This window comes from Brassica rapa, chromosome A02, assembly GCF_000309985.2.
Source record: "Brassica rapa cultivar Chiifu-401-42 chromosome A02, CAAS_Brap_v3.01, whole genome shotgun sequence".
Taxonomy (NCBI): Eukaryota; Viridiplantae; Streptophyta; class Magnoliopsida; order Brassicales; family Brassicaceae; genus Brassica; species Brassica rapa.
This window is the reverse complement of record NC_024796.2, coordinates 22,114,695-22,130,891: the sequence shown is the minus strand read 5'-3', so window position 1 is coordinate 22,130,891 and position 16,197 is coordinate 22,114,695. Positions and strand designations below refer to the sequence as shown.

The 16,197-nt window shown below is 29.1% G+C and overlaps 1 protein-coding gene and 1 long non-coding RNA gene across 2 annotated transcripts; one reads left to right on the top strand and one right to left on the bottom strand.

The window, feature by feature from the left end:
* Positions 1–6,120: 6,120 nt before the first annotated feature.
* Positions 6,121–6,758, top strand: LOC103853665. The gene is made up of 2 exons (XM_009130576.2): positions 6,121–6,281; positions 6,378–6,758. The coding sequence occupies exons 1-2, from the start codon at positions 6,221–6,223 to the stop codon at positions 6,665–6,667; spliced, it is 351 nt and encodes a 116-aa protein (XP_009128824.1). The 5' UTR covers positions 6,121–6,220; the 3' UTR covers positions 6,668–6,758.
* Positions 6,759–6,992: 234 nt separating this feature from the next.
* On the bottom strand, positions 6,993–14,859 carry LOC117131734. The gene is made up of 2 exons (XR_004454963.1): positions 13,688–14,859; positions 6,993–13,650 (listed from the first exon to the last, which is right to left on the bottom strand). It is a non-coding gene; the product is annotated as an uncharacterized LOC117131734 (long non-coding RNA).
* Between the last annotated feature and the right edge of the window lie 1,338 nt (positions 14,860–16,197).

Sequence of the window (16,197 nt, the reverse complement as noted above, 5' to 3'; positions counted from 1 at the left end):
AGGGTTAGTTTTGGGGTTTAAAAATATCAATAGTGTATGTGATAGTTAGCTAATTATAAATTTTTTTTTCATGTATATGTGACGTAATTACTCTATTAATTTTGCACATACAGTAAGGTCATCGTCTCATTATCAATATCTGCTTCTCTTTTTGTAACACTATCAGTATCTACTTCTTATTCTTTCTTTCCATTTTCTGTATATTTTAGGTTTTTGATAGTTACGCGAACTTTTTTTTAAAGATCAATATTAATTACTATTTAACTATAAAAAATAATATTTATCACAAAAGAAATCTCCAATCTGTCTTAATTGTAATGTGTAAGTTTTTATATAAAATTAAATTCAAAAAATAACAATAAAGTTTTTAAAATATTTAAAATAAATATCTTAATTTTTAAACTAAATTATAAGATATCTTCATCGCTGACAATGATGATTTCTAACATATCAATGTTAATTGTAACGGTTTCATACACATCTTTGATAACAATGATGATTTCAGACATATCTCCTCCGGTGATGATTTTTTACATATCACTGTTGACAATAATAACTTTTGTTGAAGATTATTTATATATCTACTTTATTAAAACAGAAGTACAAAATAGAAATACCCCTTAATTTTATCATTTATTTACATTAAAATGCCATTGAGATATTTATTGAACCTATATTTAAGTATGCTTGTCTTTTCCTAACGTATTTTCCTTATTTAAATAATAGATTTACTTAATCAAATCTTAACCAAAATATTTTCTAATATATTTCATATTAACATATTAAATATTTTTAATATTTGTTAGTAATAAATAAAAAAATAAAAAATCACACGTCATAATCAATTTATATAACATATAAATAAAATATGAAATAGTTTATTCATATAATATTGGATTTTTATATGATACATTGTGATATAATAGACAATTAAAATCACAAAATATAATTATTAAAAGTAATAAATAAAATTGTTATGTTTTAAAATTTTATATTAACAATTATGTAATAAAATTTATTTTAAAATATATATATATATATATATATATATATATATATATATATATATATTATACCATTAGTACAAAGAAAACAATTTAAGTGAAAGCAAATATTTATACAGTCACGGATCAAGCTCTAGAAATAAACAACACTAGCACAAACTTATTTTTCTTTAACAAATTTATTTTAATAGAAATTATAGTTCCAAATATGTTTATATATTTTATGTATTTATAATTTTTTTTTTTAAGGGATGCTAAGATTTTGAAATTGGAAAAAATATATGACACACCTCTATATTATTTTAATTAGGATAACATTTATATCAAAATGTTTTATTAAACTTTTAATTTAAATTTTTATTATAACTGCAAAGATTAATTTTCAATATAAATTTATGTTTAAATGTTACAAATAAATCATTTAATATACGCAAAAAAAAACCAAAAACATAAAATAAATACCCGCCCGGTCGGGCGGGTCAAGATCTAGTTATTATTATTGACCAAGATTTTTTCTTTATAACCATTAACAACTGTATTAACATATCTAATAGGTGACCGGTCCGCACCCTGTGCGGGCATAAGAACATGACCGGTCCGTACTCTGTGTTCTCTCGGTCCGTACCTCACGAGAGAGAACACAGTAAAGTCAGTATAAAGAGGCAGATATTGTGTATATGTATAATTGCAACGTCACAAAATATATTGTGTGTTTACGAAGATACTTTTATTCAAAAAATGGAATAAATAGTGTATAGTTTTAGAAGTAACATATTTTATTTTATCATTAATTAGAATTGTATTGTATATGTTTCGTAGTTCTTTATTTTAGGTGAATAGTATTATTTTTCCATAAATAATAAACAAACATTTATGTAGACATATTAAAAGAAAATATAATAAAAATCAAAATATTATCCATAAATAATAAAAATTACGGAGTACATTTCTCGATAAAGAAAGCAAATTCAATTAGAAACTTGCAAAAAATTAAATAAATTTTGTAAGCAATTTGACGGGTTAACATTATTTGATAGATTTATAAATTTCTAAATTTTATTGAATATAAAATAATATTAAATTGACATACTGTCATCGGTCTCCTAACTCACACAACCCATCTAGCAAATACAAAAAATAAATAATTGCAACAGTTTATTTATTTTAAAATATGTATTTGAAAAAAAAGTAGATTAAAATTACGTACCGTGACTACGAAATATTCTGAAAAACTTGTTTGTAGACAACATTCAATATTTTTGTCTGCGGCTTCCCTTTATTACCAGTTATTAGAATTTTTAATCCAGATCTCAACTTAACTCTTGAAAGTACAACTTTGCCTTGCATTTTGTAAGCATTTTATAAATTATTTTAAAATTATGATAAATTTATTCTTTAAATGACGATATATAATTTACCAATAATATTAATTAACATTTTTGGATTTTGTAATATTGAAAATAGTTATTATATAATTATATTCGAACACAATTCATCAAGTAAAGTATAAAACTATTATAATTATCTTATATAAAATTTTGTTCATTGTATTTTATATAAGATAATTATAATAGTTTATAAATATTAAAAGTAATAAATAAAACATTGTTAATCTTTCTATAATTTCGAGAATTAGTTTCCATAAATTATTATTTGTAATATTCGTTAGATTATATGGCAAGTGATGTGAAATGATTTTAGACTTATCTTAAATTTTTTTATCTAAATTAAATAAATAAAAATTAAAAAAAATCGACCAATCAAATTATAACAATTTATTGAAACTTCACCTATGAACCCCAATCTGCGATAGATCAGTCCACGAGATTCACAAAAAAAATCTAAATCCCTTATAGGTTGGGTTACTTAAACGTAGATTTGTCAATTTGACATATATGCACCATGTTGGTAAGTTGACCACGATTATTGGTGGAACTAATATCCGGTATAATAAAAAAAGGTAGCTGGTTCGATTATTAATTTTCTAGGTTTTTTGACTGCTTTGAAAATGACCTCATGAATTAAATAAAAAATGCATAATGATAGCTTACTTATAAGATAGTATATTCAACAAAAAAATGATATAAGATAGTATTACTAAATGATACCATGTAATACTTTGGACTATATTCAACAAAAAAAGAGAAAGTACTAAAGAACCGCTTCAATAACTGCTTTAACTTGGCGAAGCTTTTCAGCATGTTCAAGGTCTTCTGGATCACTATCACTCTCACGACCTGGTCTACATATAAAAAAAAGGAAGACCATATTGTCGTTACCAGTATTCAACACATGGAAAGGATAGATCAGACATGCTTTTTGGAGACAAGACAGAAAGAGTTGAGTTTATGGTTCTACTTTGTACGGGGAACTAACATTCTTGTTGCATCTAATAGGTCTTGCAACTGGACTGCACTTTTTAGTTTTGTCTACAAAAAGAAAAAAAAAATATAAAATGAATCAAGGCTCTGATAAAAGATGGATGACAGAAAAGCTGGAGCCTCTCGCATCTCAGCTCTTGGCTTTCCACCATTGTACTTCAGCATCAGGTTTAACAGTTTCTCCTCTGTAACATTTAGTTTCACTTTCTGTTTTGGAGTTCGATCGCCACTGTCATGTAATAACAAAATTTTAACAGATAGAAGTATAGAGGAGATAAAGGTGATTTATATGCTAAGAAAACATACTGTCGAATAACAGCAATGACACAACATAGCTCTTCTGAGTTCCCATTGCCTTGGCGGGTTAGTCATTTATTAGGCTGTACATGTTTATTGAACTTCCAAGGCAAAGTGGGTGGCAGAGTCGATGAAAGATGAGGAGCCTTTGCGTCTAAACACATTTTTCTTATCACACAAACATCATCGTCGTAATACCTTAATAGTATGAGAGGAGAGATTTGTGAATAATACTTTAAAGAATGAAAAGAGAATGTTTGTATTTTAAAACCTTGGGTGTCTCCTATATATATACAGTCGATTTATTTCTCATATTAATGACGCACAATATTTTGCACAATAAATAATGAAATCGTTTAAAGAAAGATATTAAATGTGTATTGTCAAAAAATGATTTTCATATGATATGATTTTAACTTGCGCAAGTAATCCATATTAGAAATGTAAGTTATTAAAAACAAACAACCTAATTACCGTTTGAATAATAAGGAAAGTTTTAATATTTGTCTTAATTCTAAATCTTGCCCAAGGGTAAACTAAATCGATAATATTTAATGATTTCAACTTGCGCAAGTAATCCATATTGTGAATAAGTGATTTTCATATTTTAAGATTTCAACTTGCGCAAGTAATCCATATTAGAAAGGTAAGTTATTAAAAACAAATTTTGCCAATAAGTTATTTGTATATTTAATGATTTCAACTTGCGCAAGTAATCCATATTAGAAATGTAAGTTATTAAAAACAAACAACCTAATTAGTAGGAGTGGGCACTTTACCCGATATTCGAAGTGGCACCCGAACCCGATCCGAAAATGCATGTCAAGTTTTTTATTTAAAAAATTAACAAAAAGTTACATCCAAATTTTTTTTAAAAATAACTAAATTAATGCATTTTTAGTTTTAAATTTTTATGTCCAAATCTATTAACCATTCAATCTATTAAAAATAAAAAATTAGTTAACTGAAAGTTATATTTTTAAATATAAGAAACTTGAGAAATGAAAATTTTAATTTTTTTTTTCAAAATCTAAATATCCGAACCCGATCTGAAATAACCGAATCCGAACTAAAAATACCCGAACCCGACCCGAAGTACAGAAATACCCGAACGGGTTCTACACCTCTATACCGAAATACTCGAAAATCCAAAATACCCGACCTGAACCCGAACGCCCACCCCTACTAATTAGAAACATTAAAATATTTTCTAAGCACATGTAATTAATATGATATCAACATGCGCAAGTTTACTGTTTGAATAATAAGGAAAGTTTTTAATATTTGTCTTAGTTCTAAATCTTGCCCAAGGCTAAACTAAATCGATAATTATTATCCCCTAGCTATATATGGGCTTAACGAAATCGACAATAGTTTTGGGCTTGTCTACATAAGCGATTGATTAAAATAAATGAAAAATAAAATTCAAAAAAATCGACCAATAGAATTATAACAATTTTTCTGAGAAGCTCTATATTAATGCCATGTCAGCAAAAATCACTAAAGTGACTTCACTTTTAATGTATAGGAGGATGATGAAAATTTTCGGCATATCATGGTTGCAATGACAGTAGGTATGTCGATAACAATGTATTTAACAATTGTCCTTGTTAACGATGATATGTCAATTTTTCAAACAAAAAATCTTATATATTTTTTTAAATAAGCTATTTTTAATTTTTTTTTTCAAAACTATTTATAATTCATAATTTTAATTTCCTAATTTTGGTGAAATTTTCTGAATTTTTTTTAACTTTCTGTCTTTTTATTTATTTATTAATTAAATAATTATCTTTTATAAAAAATGAAACATCATCGTTTTTGCAAGTGCTGGTCCGTTCTTTTACGTGATGAACAAGTAGGCTAGAATGGAGTTTTTTTTTAATATAAATGCAATTTTGATGGTTAAAAATGTTAGTAAAAACCTTGAAGGTTTTTTTTACAAGGAACGGCTATTCTATTAATCAAACTTGATGTGGTCTGAATAACTAGACCGAAATAGAACAACCAATAAAACAAAGCTCTCTATGAAAGACCTCGCAGTTCTAGCTAAAGAGTCGGAAATCTGATTTTACGCTCGTGAAATATGAGTGATATTAAGGTTTAAAGTGTTAACAAGTGTCACTTTGATGGTTTTTATGCTGTTTCCCTTAATTAATTTGCATGCATGAAGTTTTTGAAGTCTGAAAGAAAAAAATACAAATAAATTAGCCTTGACCCAGTAATTTGAAATTACCTGAAAGAAAATAATTGAATAATCTCTTTCGTAATTTTGATAAACAAATGGTTAGCGTTGACCCTATGCATGAGTTCTTTTACCTTCTGACTCTATGCATGAGCTTTTACCTTCTGACAAAGGAAACATTTAATTTTGGTCAACATCTTTATTAATACCAAAACGTTTTTTTGCCATTAAAAATAAACCCAATGCCTCACTATAAATACTCAGTAACACATCTCAACAGCTGCATACTCATTTCATACTCACTACAATTTCCTAACTTTGTTTGATAAAAATTCTAAAGACCAGACCCAGATATGGCTTGCAAACTTCTTTGCCTCCTCGTCGTCTTCGCCATCATCACCTTCGTTACCCACGGTATTTATATTTTGTATATGTACTACAATAAAGACTTTTATGTGTGTTTTTGTTTACAATAGTATAATATTATATTTTCGTTGGAAAATTTGGAAGGGTCTGGACCACATTGTGGACTTAATGACGTAACTCTGAGACAATCGAAGTCCGGAATGGTTGAGAGCAAACCGGTGTGGAAAGTGACACTGAACAACCCATGTATATGCTTGCTCACTAACTTAAAGTTGTCATGCACCGGTTTTGAATCGGTCGTGCCTGTTGATACGTTGATAAAAACCGGTGACGTGTGTGTTCTCAACAAAGGTATACAAGGAGACTTCGTTTTCAAATATGCATGGGATACTAGCTTCGACTTCAAGGTCATTGATGGCACGTTTTGCGCATGAAAGCTTTCGAGTTAATTCGAGCTTAATTGAACTGATGTTATTTACTCAAATATGTTTAGAATTTTGATATGAATAAAAAATAATTTCTTTAATATTGAGTTTTATTAGCTATTTGGCACGAACATGATTTTTTTTAAAATCAGAACACTACAATATTCTTAAACCATCAAGCATGTATTTCGCCTTAAGTGAGTTTAATTAATTTTTAGGGGCCAAAATAGCTAAAGATCCAATGTCTCAGGTGTCTTTAAGATATGTGTGTCAATGTTAAAGTCCCAAATTTGAGTTGTCATTGCTTCAATTGTAGTTAATTTTGCATTCTATATTTCAAAGATTGTTGTTTTGACTTAATTTAATATATTTTAAAGTTAAACTTTAATTAAAATTCAAAATATGAGTGATATAATTTTATTGAGAAACATATAAAACTTTCAGAAAATTAAAAATCAATAGAAAGAAATGTATATTTAATTTTTGTTTTAACACATGATAAATAACCAATTACATCATCATAAAATATCTACTTCTATTACATTTGATGATAAACTGTCTTCAACAAATGTGATATTGATGAACAATTCCATGCATAATGTTTCCACGATGAAGCACTCCTCGAAACACTTACATCAACGGATGGTTCTACATGTACGACATCCTCGATGGACATAATCTCTCCACAGCAAACGACCACAACGAAGAGTTCTGTCTGCAGTACTCTGAAACGTCTGATAACTTTGCATCCTATAATATGTAAGAAATTATATTGTTTGTGATTATAACCTAAGACCTGGGACTTAAATCTTTTTATTAGTATGTGTGAAAATGCTAAAACATCAATATTTAAAACATCAATATTTAAGGATGGAGTACTATTATAAAAAAAAGTAAGTAGTATGCAATATTATTATTAGATGCCGAAAATAATAATAATTATTCATTCTAATACTGATAATAATATCTCTATGAAGTATTTAGAAAATATTTTACCAACATAGAAATGAAAAACTTGTGAGATATTAATTCTTTTAAAAGTATATGCATGAAATATATATATATGGTATGAAAATTTTTAATTTTGATTTTCATTTCGAAACAAAATTTTTCATATTTATATAGAATAATTGTAAAATATTAAATTAATTATGAATGTCATCAAAAAAATTATTAAAATAGAATGACATATAATTGTATTTGAAAAATAGTTTATACATGTTTTTTTTTCAATATAGTTTGACAATATTGCTTTTAAATTTTAAATTTCTTTTTATAAGACTAAGATCATCATTAGTCATGGTTTCTGAATTATAAGTTTCTGAACATTATCAGACTAAGAGCATCATTAGTCATGTAATAATTAAAATTACTTTAAAACTAGCTCTTCCACTTACAGAATAACACGTGACAGTTAGTTTCTCAAGTTTTCATTGAAATACCTTCAGCAACAATCGATTCTTGCTTTTTCTTACTTTTATTTCATTTATTATTATATTAGTACTATAGACTATGGTAGATACTACCATTGCTCATGCTCTAAGGAACCTGTTTGAACCGAGTTTGGTCGGAAACTAGTAAAAAAGATGAGAACTCGTCGGTGGTCGAAACAAAGACGTTTTATTAGAAAACAAAGACGTTTCAAAGGGCGTTTAGCCGGTTTAAAAATAAGGGAATGTGTGGTAGAAAGCAAATCGGCGAAAGCTAATTCGCCGGGAAATACAAGCCGGCGAGAGAGAGAAATGAAAGCCTAGTTCTAGCCGCCGAAAGTATATGTGGTTGATTTTGGATCCTCTTTTCGTTGCCCCTACATGCCTTTATATAGTCGACCAGTCGTCCTTCAGTGACGTAATTCGCCCTTCTTCGATGGGCTTTTAACTCGTTGAGCCGAGTGATCGGACCATTGTATTAAGCCGTCAGGTCGACTGCTTTTAATCGCTCATTCCATCGGCTAAAAGCAGTCTTGAGTCGAGATGGTCCATAAGCCGACGAGCCGAATCTCTGATCAGTGGTTATCAGCCAGATCAGCTATTCTATGGGCCTTGTGGGAGGATATGATACATACCCAACAGGGCCAACAAATTTTTATTGCCTAATACGGCCTGGGGATTTGTCCCAATGTAAAGCAAAGACTGCTCATTGGATCTTATGACTGGGCTTGCAAGCTAGTTATTCATAGCCGTAGAAATTAACGTCTTAATATAGTGCCAACCACCTACAATTGTGTATGTTGTTTGTCCTTCTTCGTGAAGCGCAATGAACTTAATTCTCTATAACTGAGAATTTATTAACAGCTGCCTTCCTCTTATAATAGCATGGAAATAGATTGTATTTCGATCTCAATTCTGGAGCCATAGAATCATGCTCCTCGGTCTCCAATTGTATTCATCATTAGCGTAGGATTTACCTAGCTTTATTGTCAACTTCCCAATGAGTTCAGTATTGTGAGAGCTGCTTGAGATAGTGATATCACTCAAATTATCTTAAGGAGTGAATTATTCTCTCAAATAAGAGGTTCAGATGTAGTACTTAGGGATCGAATCCACAGAGACTTTAAGATTACACAATAGATTTATAGTCTTTGAAATAAGTCTAGATTAATAGGTTAATAGGTTTTAAAGCAGTAAATAAATTGGTGAGCAAGGCAATTGCTCGATTGGTTTGATTTGAGGTTGTTAACAGTTGGGTGAATAACTAGATTCATGTATATTCTCAGGTATTATAAGTAAATAACTTAATTTGGGGTTTTAGGAGTTTATTGATATTAATTGTTCTTGAATTCAAACTCAGATATAATCATATAGATTATCTAATCTGGATCTTGGATTTCAACTCTCGTATGTTAATCGCGAGAAAGTGTAGATAGATGATTCGTAAAGAATATCGATTGACAGAACTATCGTTGCGTCGATCGATGCTTCTTCCAGAAAGCTTTACGGATATGTTTGATTTATATTCTCTAACTTACTAGACCAACTCTCGTATGTATCTAGTCAGTTAGATCATGCTAGTTATTTTCAGGTATTGAGTCAAGCGATGGCTTGTTTTTAATTTATCCTAAAATCTAAGTTTGAAGGGTGATCAATCCTAAACTTAGCCTTAAGAGAAACTAGATGAAATAACTATTCTTTTAAACACCCTAGCAATAGTTTAAGTCAGTAATACATTTATTAACCTATTGAGAACCCTAAACCTAACACTACTCAGCCATATTCATAAAGCACATGGTTATGATGGTCTGAATAATATTTAAATAAATGAATAATAAAGAGTAAGCAATAGAGTATATGAAAGCAAGAGAGTTCAAGATCTTCTCTGTTTTGTAGTTCAGATATATCTCTTCAATTCTAAGCTTTCTCTCTTCAATGGTGGCTTCTTGCTTCTCTCCAAATTAGGTCTAAAAAGTCTCTAGGCAAGTCTGCCCCTAAAATAATACAAAACTCTAATAAATAGCCTAACAGCTGGCCATGGACTTAAAATGTAAATATTGGAACTTTGTGAAACTTGCAATCTTCTAATTTTTTCATTAACTCGCGGGTGGCTTCGTCGTCGATCGATGATGCAAGTCTTTCATCGATCGATTGTTCTTATGATCGTCGAAGTTATCTCCTTCCAAGTCTTTGCACTTCTCATGTTATTGGAAATTGTTTTTTGCCATCTTTGTTCCTTGGTATATAGTACCACTTTTACATTGTCGCTATAGTATAATTTTTGTCATAGTGCCAAAAATTAACTCTTCATTAATCAAATTAAATAAAATTTAAAATTTGAATTGAATTTAAAAGGTTTAATGAAAAATAAAATAAAAGAATGTATTAGAAAGGCGAAAGAAATAAAAAAAAATTCAAAACAAAAAGGGAACAAAAATCCCCAAAATTGCATGTAACCCTAATTGTGTTTGGTTCTCTCTCTCTCTCTCTCTCTCTCTCTCTCTCTCTCTCTCTCTCTCTCTCTCTCTCTCTCTCTCTCTCTCTCTCTCTCTCACAACGAACACAAGGCTATTTTAGAGCTTCTCTCAGCCTCTCAGCCTCTCAGCCTCTCCACCTCTTCGATTGATTTGTTTGGATCCTATATGATTATGTATTATGTCTAAGCTGTCTCTTTATTCTTTGCATGTTCCTCAATCCGGTTCTTTTTTGCATGTGTCTATGTGTTTGTGTTCTTCATTCGGATTTCTCTTTGTATGTTTGTTTACAAGAGAGATCATGTTTCACACATATCATGGCTATTCAGTCAAATGTCCTTCAATTTTTGGGGAAACTGGTGCATAGCTTCTTGTGTAAGGAGCGGATTACCTCGAACATTCATGAGAAGTGGTTTTTTTTTTTGCGAGGACGCCTCTCCGGTTTTCACTTCAAGAGTTCCATGCTGTGACTGACCTCATGATTTCGCGGGAAGTAGCAGTGATGTAGTTAAATGGAAAGATGACGGAGGGGTTTTTGGAGTAAGCTACTAAAGAGAGGTGGGAATATAAGCAAAAGTTAATCTGGAAGGTGCATCTACAAGAAGTTCACAACTGGAATCGGCTTGATAGGTTGAGGTTGATCTACTTGTGCGTTATAATGGGTGTGGTGATGGCGAGAGTTGAGAAGGTGAATATCCCGCATATGTACATCAAGTTGCTGATGGTTTTTGACAGGGTTCGGAAGTTCCATTTGGGTCTTCACTATGACTTTCTGCTGAGTTTGATTGAGAAGACTAGGAAGAAGTTGGATAAGAAGGAGAGATACATTTTTGAGAGTTTCTCCTATGCTTTTTAGATTTGGATTATGGAAGTTTGGGGTGCTAACAGAGACATAGCAGACGACGGCATAGACATGGGAGTCTCGAGCTCTGGTACTCACAACGTCCATAAAATTTAAACCAATGAATTTGGTACGAGTTGTTACGATTTATAACATTTCCTGTGTATATTATTCATCAGGTGATCAAACAGGAATCAGATCACGATTATCTCGACGCGCACGAATGCTTATTCGGTCATCAAAAACAACTCAATCGCCTTCAGTAGGTTAGTAACAATTGCATTGTGATCAGCACTAGATTATATTATCAGCATTCAATTATATTATAGTCTAGATGAAACTTCTGGTAAAGACTGTGAAGATAGAGTTATTAATATCGTCTACAAGGAAATCTTCAAGGATGTTCAAACAACTCAGGTTAGATCTACACGTTTAGATAATATATCCATATCAACTTGATTTCGTTAACAGGAACTGACAACACCCATTACTTGGCACTGGTACTTGAAACATCTCATTACTTGCAGTGAAAGCAACCGGCTCTAATGCTTGGATGTCTTGGATACAGGTTCACGAAGACACATAGGTAGCATCCCACTACTTATCATCCACTCTAATGCTTCGGCAACAACATCAGTTGCAAAACTACAGTCACTATTATTTTGAGACTCTTCACTCTGTTTACATTTTTATATTTCGTCCACATACGACTTATTTTATACTATAAATTATTCTAAGATGTGTACAAACATTTAAAAAAATAGAAATAGATTGTACACCCATCATATCGATAGGTAAAAAGTATACATCGCAAATGTAAGGACCAACCCATAACATTCTCTTCCTACGATCAACACTCTAATAGACAAAAATAATAATATAAACATACATCCACAACTACATAAAAATAAAATATATATTTATATAGTCGAATAAAAGACACAATATAAAATAATGTAAGAGAATGAATAAATCAACAATTGTACACCATTGAAATAAAAACAAAATAAAACTTCAAATAAACAATCTTATTAATCCTAAGAAAAAATTAAGTTAATTGTAATGAAAATGAAACTAAATAAAGAATAACAATCAATAAAATAATGAATCATATTAATATAAAACAAAGAATTTTAAAATAAAACAAATATTAGACAAAAATCAAAAATATTTACTCTAACAATTTATATTATTTTCAGATTATCATCCCGTCTGCCCTAGTATATATATATATAAAAGACAGTTTAATCTCTTCTCATGAGGACACGTAGGCAGACAGCTAGATAAGTAGATCGATCTCGATCCGACACCTGTCCCATACGGACTAAACTCAGCGTTTCATTAAACATCACCGTCTGGACTTAGTTCTTTTACGTGTTATTGGGCTGTGAGATTTAAAAAGTATCCGGCCCGATGAGACTGAGTTCCGCGAACCCTAATATGTCTGCAGCGAATGATTGAGTTGAATCGTCCTGAAGAATCTCTGTATTAATATTCGATTGCGTCGTTACATATTCCTTCTTATCGTTTCAGAATTTATCATTCAATACATCTCTAATCTCTTTGGTTCTCTGAATCTGCAGCTATAAATAGGTGAGTTTAAGAAAATTAGCATGGTGATGAATCTCAAATACATAGGTAACAAAAAACAATGACCCTTTCTCCCCACTTTTAAACTATTTGGATATTTTAAACTCATTTATTTTTTTCTTGCTTTTAGATCCTACATATATGATTCGGACTGTTCAAGCAATGCATCAAACAATTGCTCGGACAAGAAATGATCTCCAGTTGTGTGTTTATGTCGATTTGTTCTTGATTGTGTTTGTATTGTGCATGCTCTGGGAGTTTAAACACAGATATGGTTCCTATGAGGCGCTGATTCACAAGGGAATATTGTACAAGGGAATATTGTGTACCCTAACAAATTCAAACCTCAGGTCGAGGATGATGACAAGTTTAAATTTCTTCTCCACGACATAACATCCCAAACGACCTGCTTGGCGTTTAGAATGAGATGCTTAAGATTGGTCTGGAGCCAGTGATGAACACTACGCAAAGGAGAGCTGATGCACAGATTCAAGTTGTACAGAATAAACCAATACATAAGAAGAAGAAACAAGAGATCAGCAGAGAACAAAATTCACCAACTCACATTTTCCCGAGCTCTTCCATATCCTCAATGGTAGCACTTCCCATATCAAATTTTGGGTCAGTTATTAAGCATGAAGAAATTTATTTGCGCATCTCATCAAAAGATTAATCAAAGTACTACCGAAATTACAACTTCTATTTTTCTATGTTGATGTGAATATTTTCGTTTCTTTCAATGTCACTGATTATTAAAATGTTTGTGGACCATTAATTATTTTATTAAAATATATGGTTTAAATATTTAATGAATAAGAAGTATGTTCAAAAAGGTAAAATGATGTGTTATAAAAACTTATAATTTATAAAAACTTAAGATTGAAAGAAAATAAATAAATTTGTTTTATATTTCCAAAAAAAAAATTACATTTGTTATTTAAAATTTAGAACTTTTATCACAATTTCAGCTTGTCCATAATTTAGTTAGTTTTCTTTTTAAACCTTAAAATAAAAAAAATAAAAAAATAAAAAAAATAAAAAAATAAAAAATAGGGTTTTTTAGAGTTTTCCTAAATTTCAAATGAAATTTATTAAATATTTTGATTAATATAAATACACCTTGGGTATTAGAATTTGCGCAATATTAAAAATTTATGAATTAAAACGAGAAAAATAATTAGTTAGTGTTTTAAATTAGGTAGATAAAAGTTTGGATATTAAAAAAATTAATATAATTTAGTTGGGTATTTTATGAAATTTTCTCTAAGCAAAAATCCCTCCAAAAAAAAAAACTTACAGACAAATTAACCCACAACTTTTTTTGGATCAAAACCCACTACTTAAATTAATAAAATAGTATATTTTTGACGGACATACATGTCGACATCCTTCTTTGATAGGTCATCTTCCATCCGTACGAACAGCAAATAAGTTTAATATGCATGCAAAAATAAATTTTAACAAATTTAAATATAACTTATTAAATTCAATAACAAAATATAGTAAAATTGTTACTATAAGAATAAGAAATAACTTATAAAATAAAGTCAATGTAAATTCGTATACCGAAAATTAATCAACAAATCTTATATTAAAAATTATAATTAGTTATTCAGATAACATGGTTTTGTTTGGTGTCCAAATATAATAGAATATACAATATTAAAATAAATACATATATTTTTAAGTAGGGAAATTGCCACAAATAGCACATTCATAATACCACTTTTCATGTTTACACTAACTATTTTTACTCTCACTTTTAATGAAGGGTAAGAGACAATTATACCCTTAGGGTTAACATAATTTTCGTTTTTCAAAAAGAAATTTGAAAAAAAATAAAAAAAATTCGAAAAACAAATTTCAAAAAATAAAATTTATAAAAAAGTTCATATTTGAAAAAGTATAATTCGAAAACATAAATTTTTTTTCTTAGATATATTTTTTTTTATATTTTTTTAAATAAAGAATTATTATATATATAAATAACAAGGGCATAAGAGTCTTTTGCCACTTAATGAAGAAGGTATTTTTGAAAATGTCTCTTTAGTGATGGTAAAAATGAAAAGTGGTACCATGAAAGCGGTAAACATGTAATTTCCCCTTTTAAATAGTAACAATTGATATTAGGTTTTCATGCTACATACCTTAAAACAATTTTTTGTTATAGTAAAATAACAAAACAATTTTACAAAAGGTGTATATCAAAATAAATTTCTATTGTATATAAATTACAGAAACAATGATAAAATAAGTAGTGAAAGTTGTTATAAAAATAGTGAAATTAATGTCACATAATTGACAATGAATTAAACTTTTTTAAAAATTACATCAAAGTGGTTTTAAGGGTAAAATAAGTATTGTGAACACAAAATGTAGGTTAATCTATTTAATTAAATGTGACATTTTTACAAAATACTAAAATAAAAATATTAACCATAATTTCATACAAAAATGAAACTAAAACATATATATATATATATACACATATATATATTATACTTGCATATTATACATATTGTAAAGTAACCTATAACAAAATAAGCAACAGAAATGAAATTATATTACTTATACTAAAAAAACAATTAATATATATATATATATAAACATAATAAATATAGACATGTTTTCATCGATAATCACAACAATTATATAAGAAAATTTAGTCACCTAACGAAACTAACTTTGTGTCTTTTACAGTAAACGTGTTCAAGAAAAAAGAATGATAAAATTTTAAAAAGAAATTATAAAATCACATTACATACATTAATTAGAATAAAATAATTTAAACTAAAAACACATGTTAAGCAAATATACTAGAGACACTTCCCGCGCGTAGAATATGATGAGTCCATGTAAATATTACATAACCATTATGAAAATATGAGATCTCCATTATACAAATGTACTATATGTATTGACAATTGATAGAATTAGAGAGATGGATATGCTCTTAACACCAAACAAACTGGTTTTGATTTGTACTCCAGTATATGTTCGCTTCAGTTTCATTTTTATTTTGTTAACAAATTGTACAATCAGCGAAGTTCTTGCTTTAGTCGATAATGTTTGGCAATAAAAATATTTAACTGATAACATGGAGATTCATTGTATCGACACAAAATAATGAAAAAATAAATAATATATATAGTAGAAAGTCTATAAATTAATACTCGGCAAATGAATAGACACAGTACTTAATAA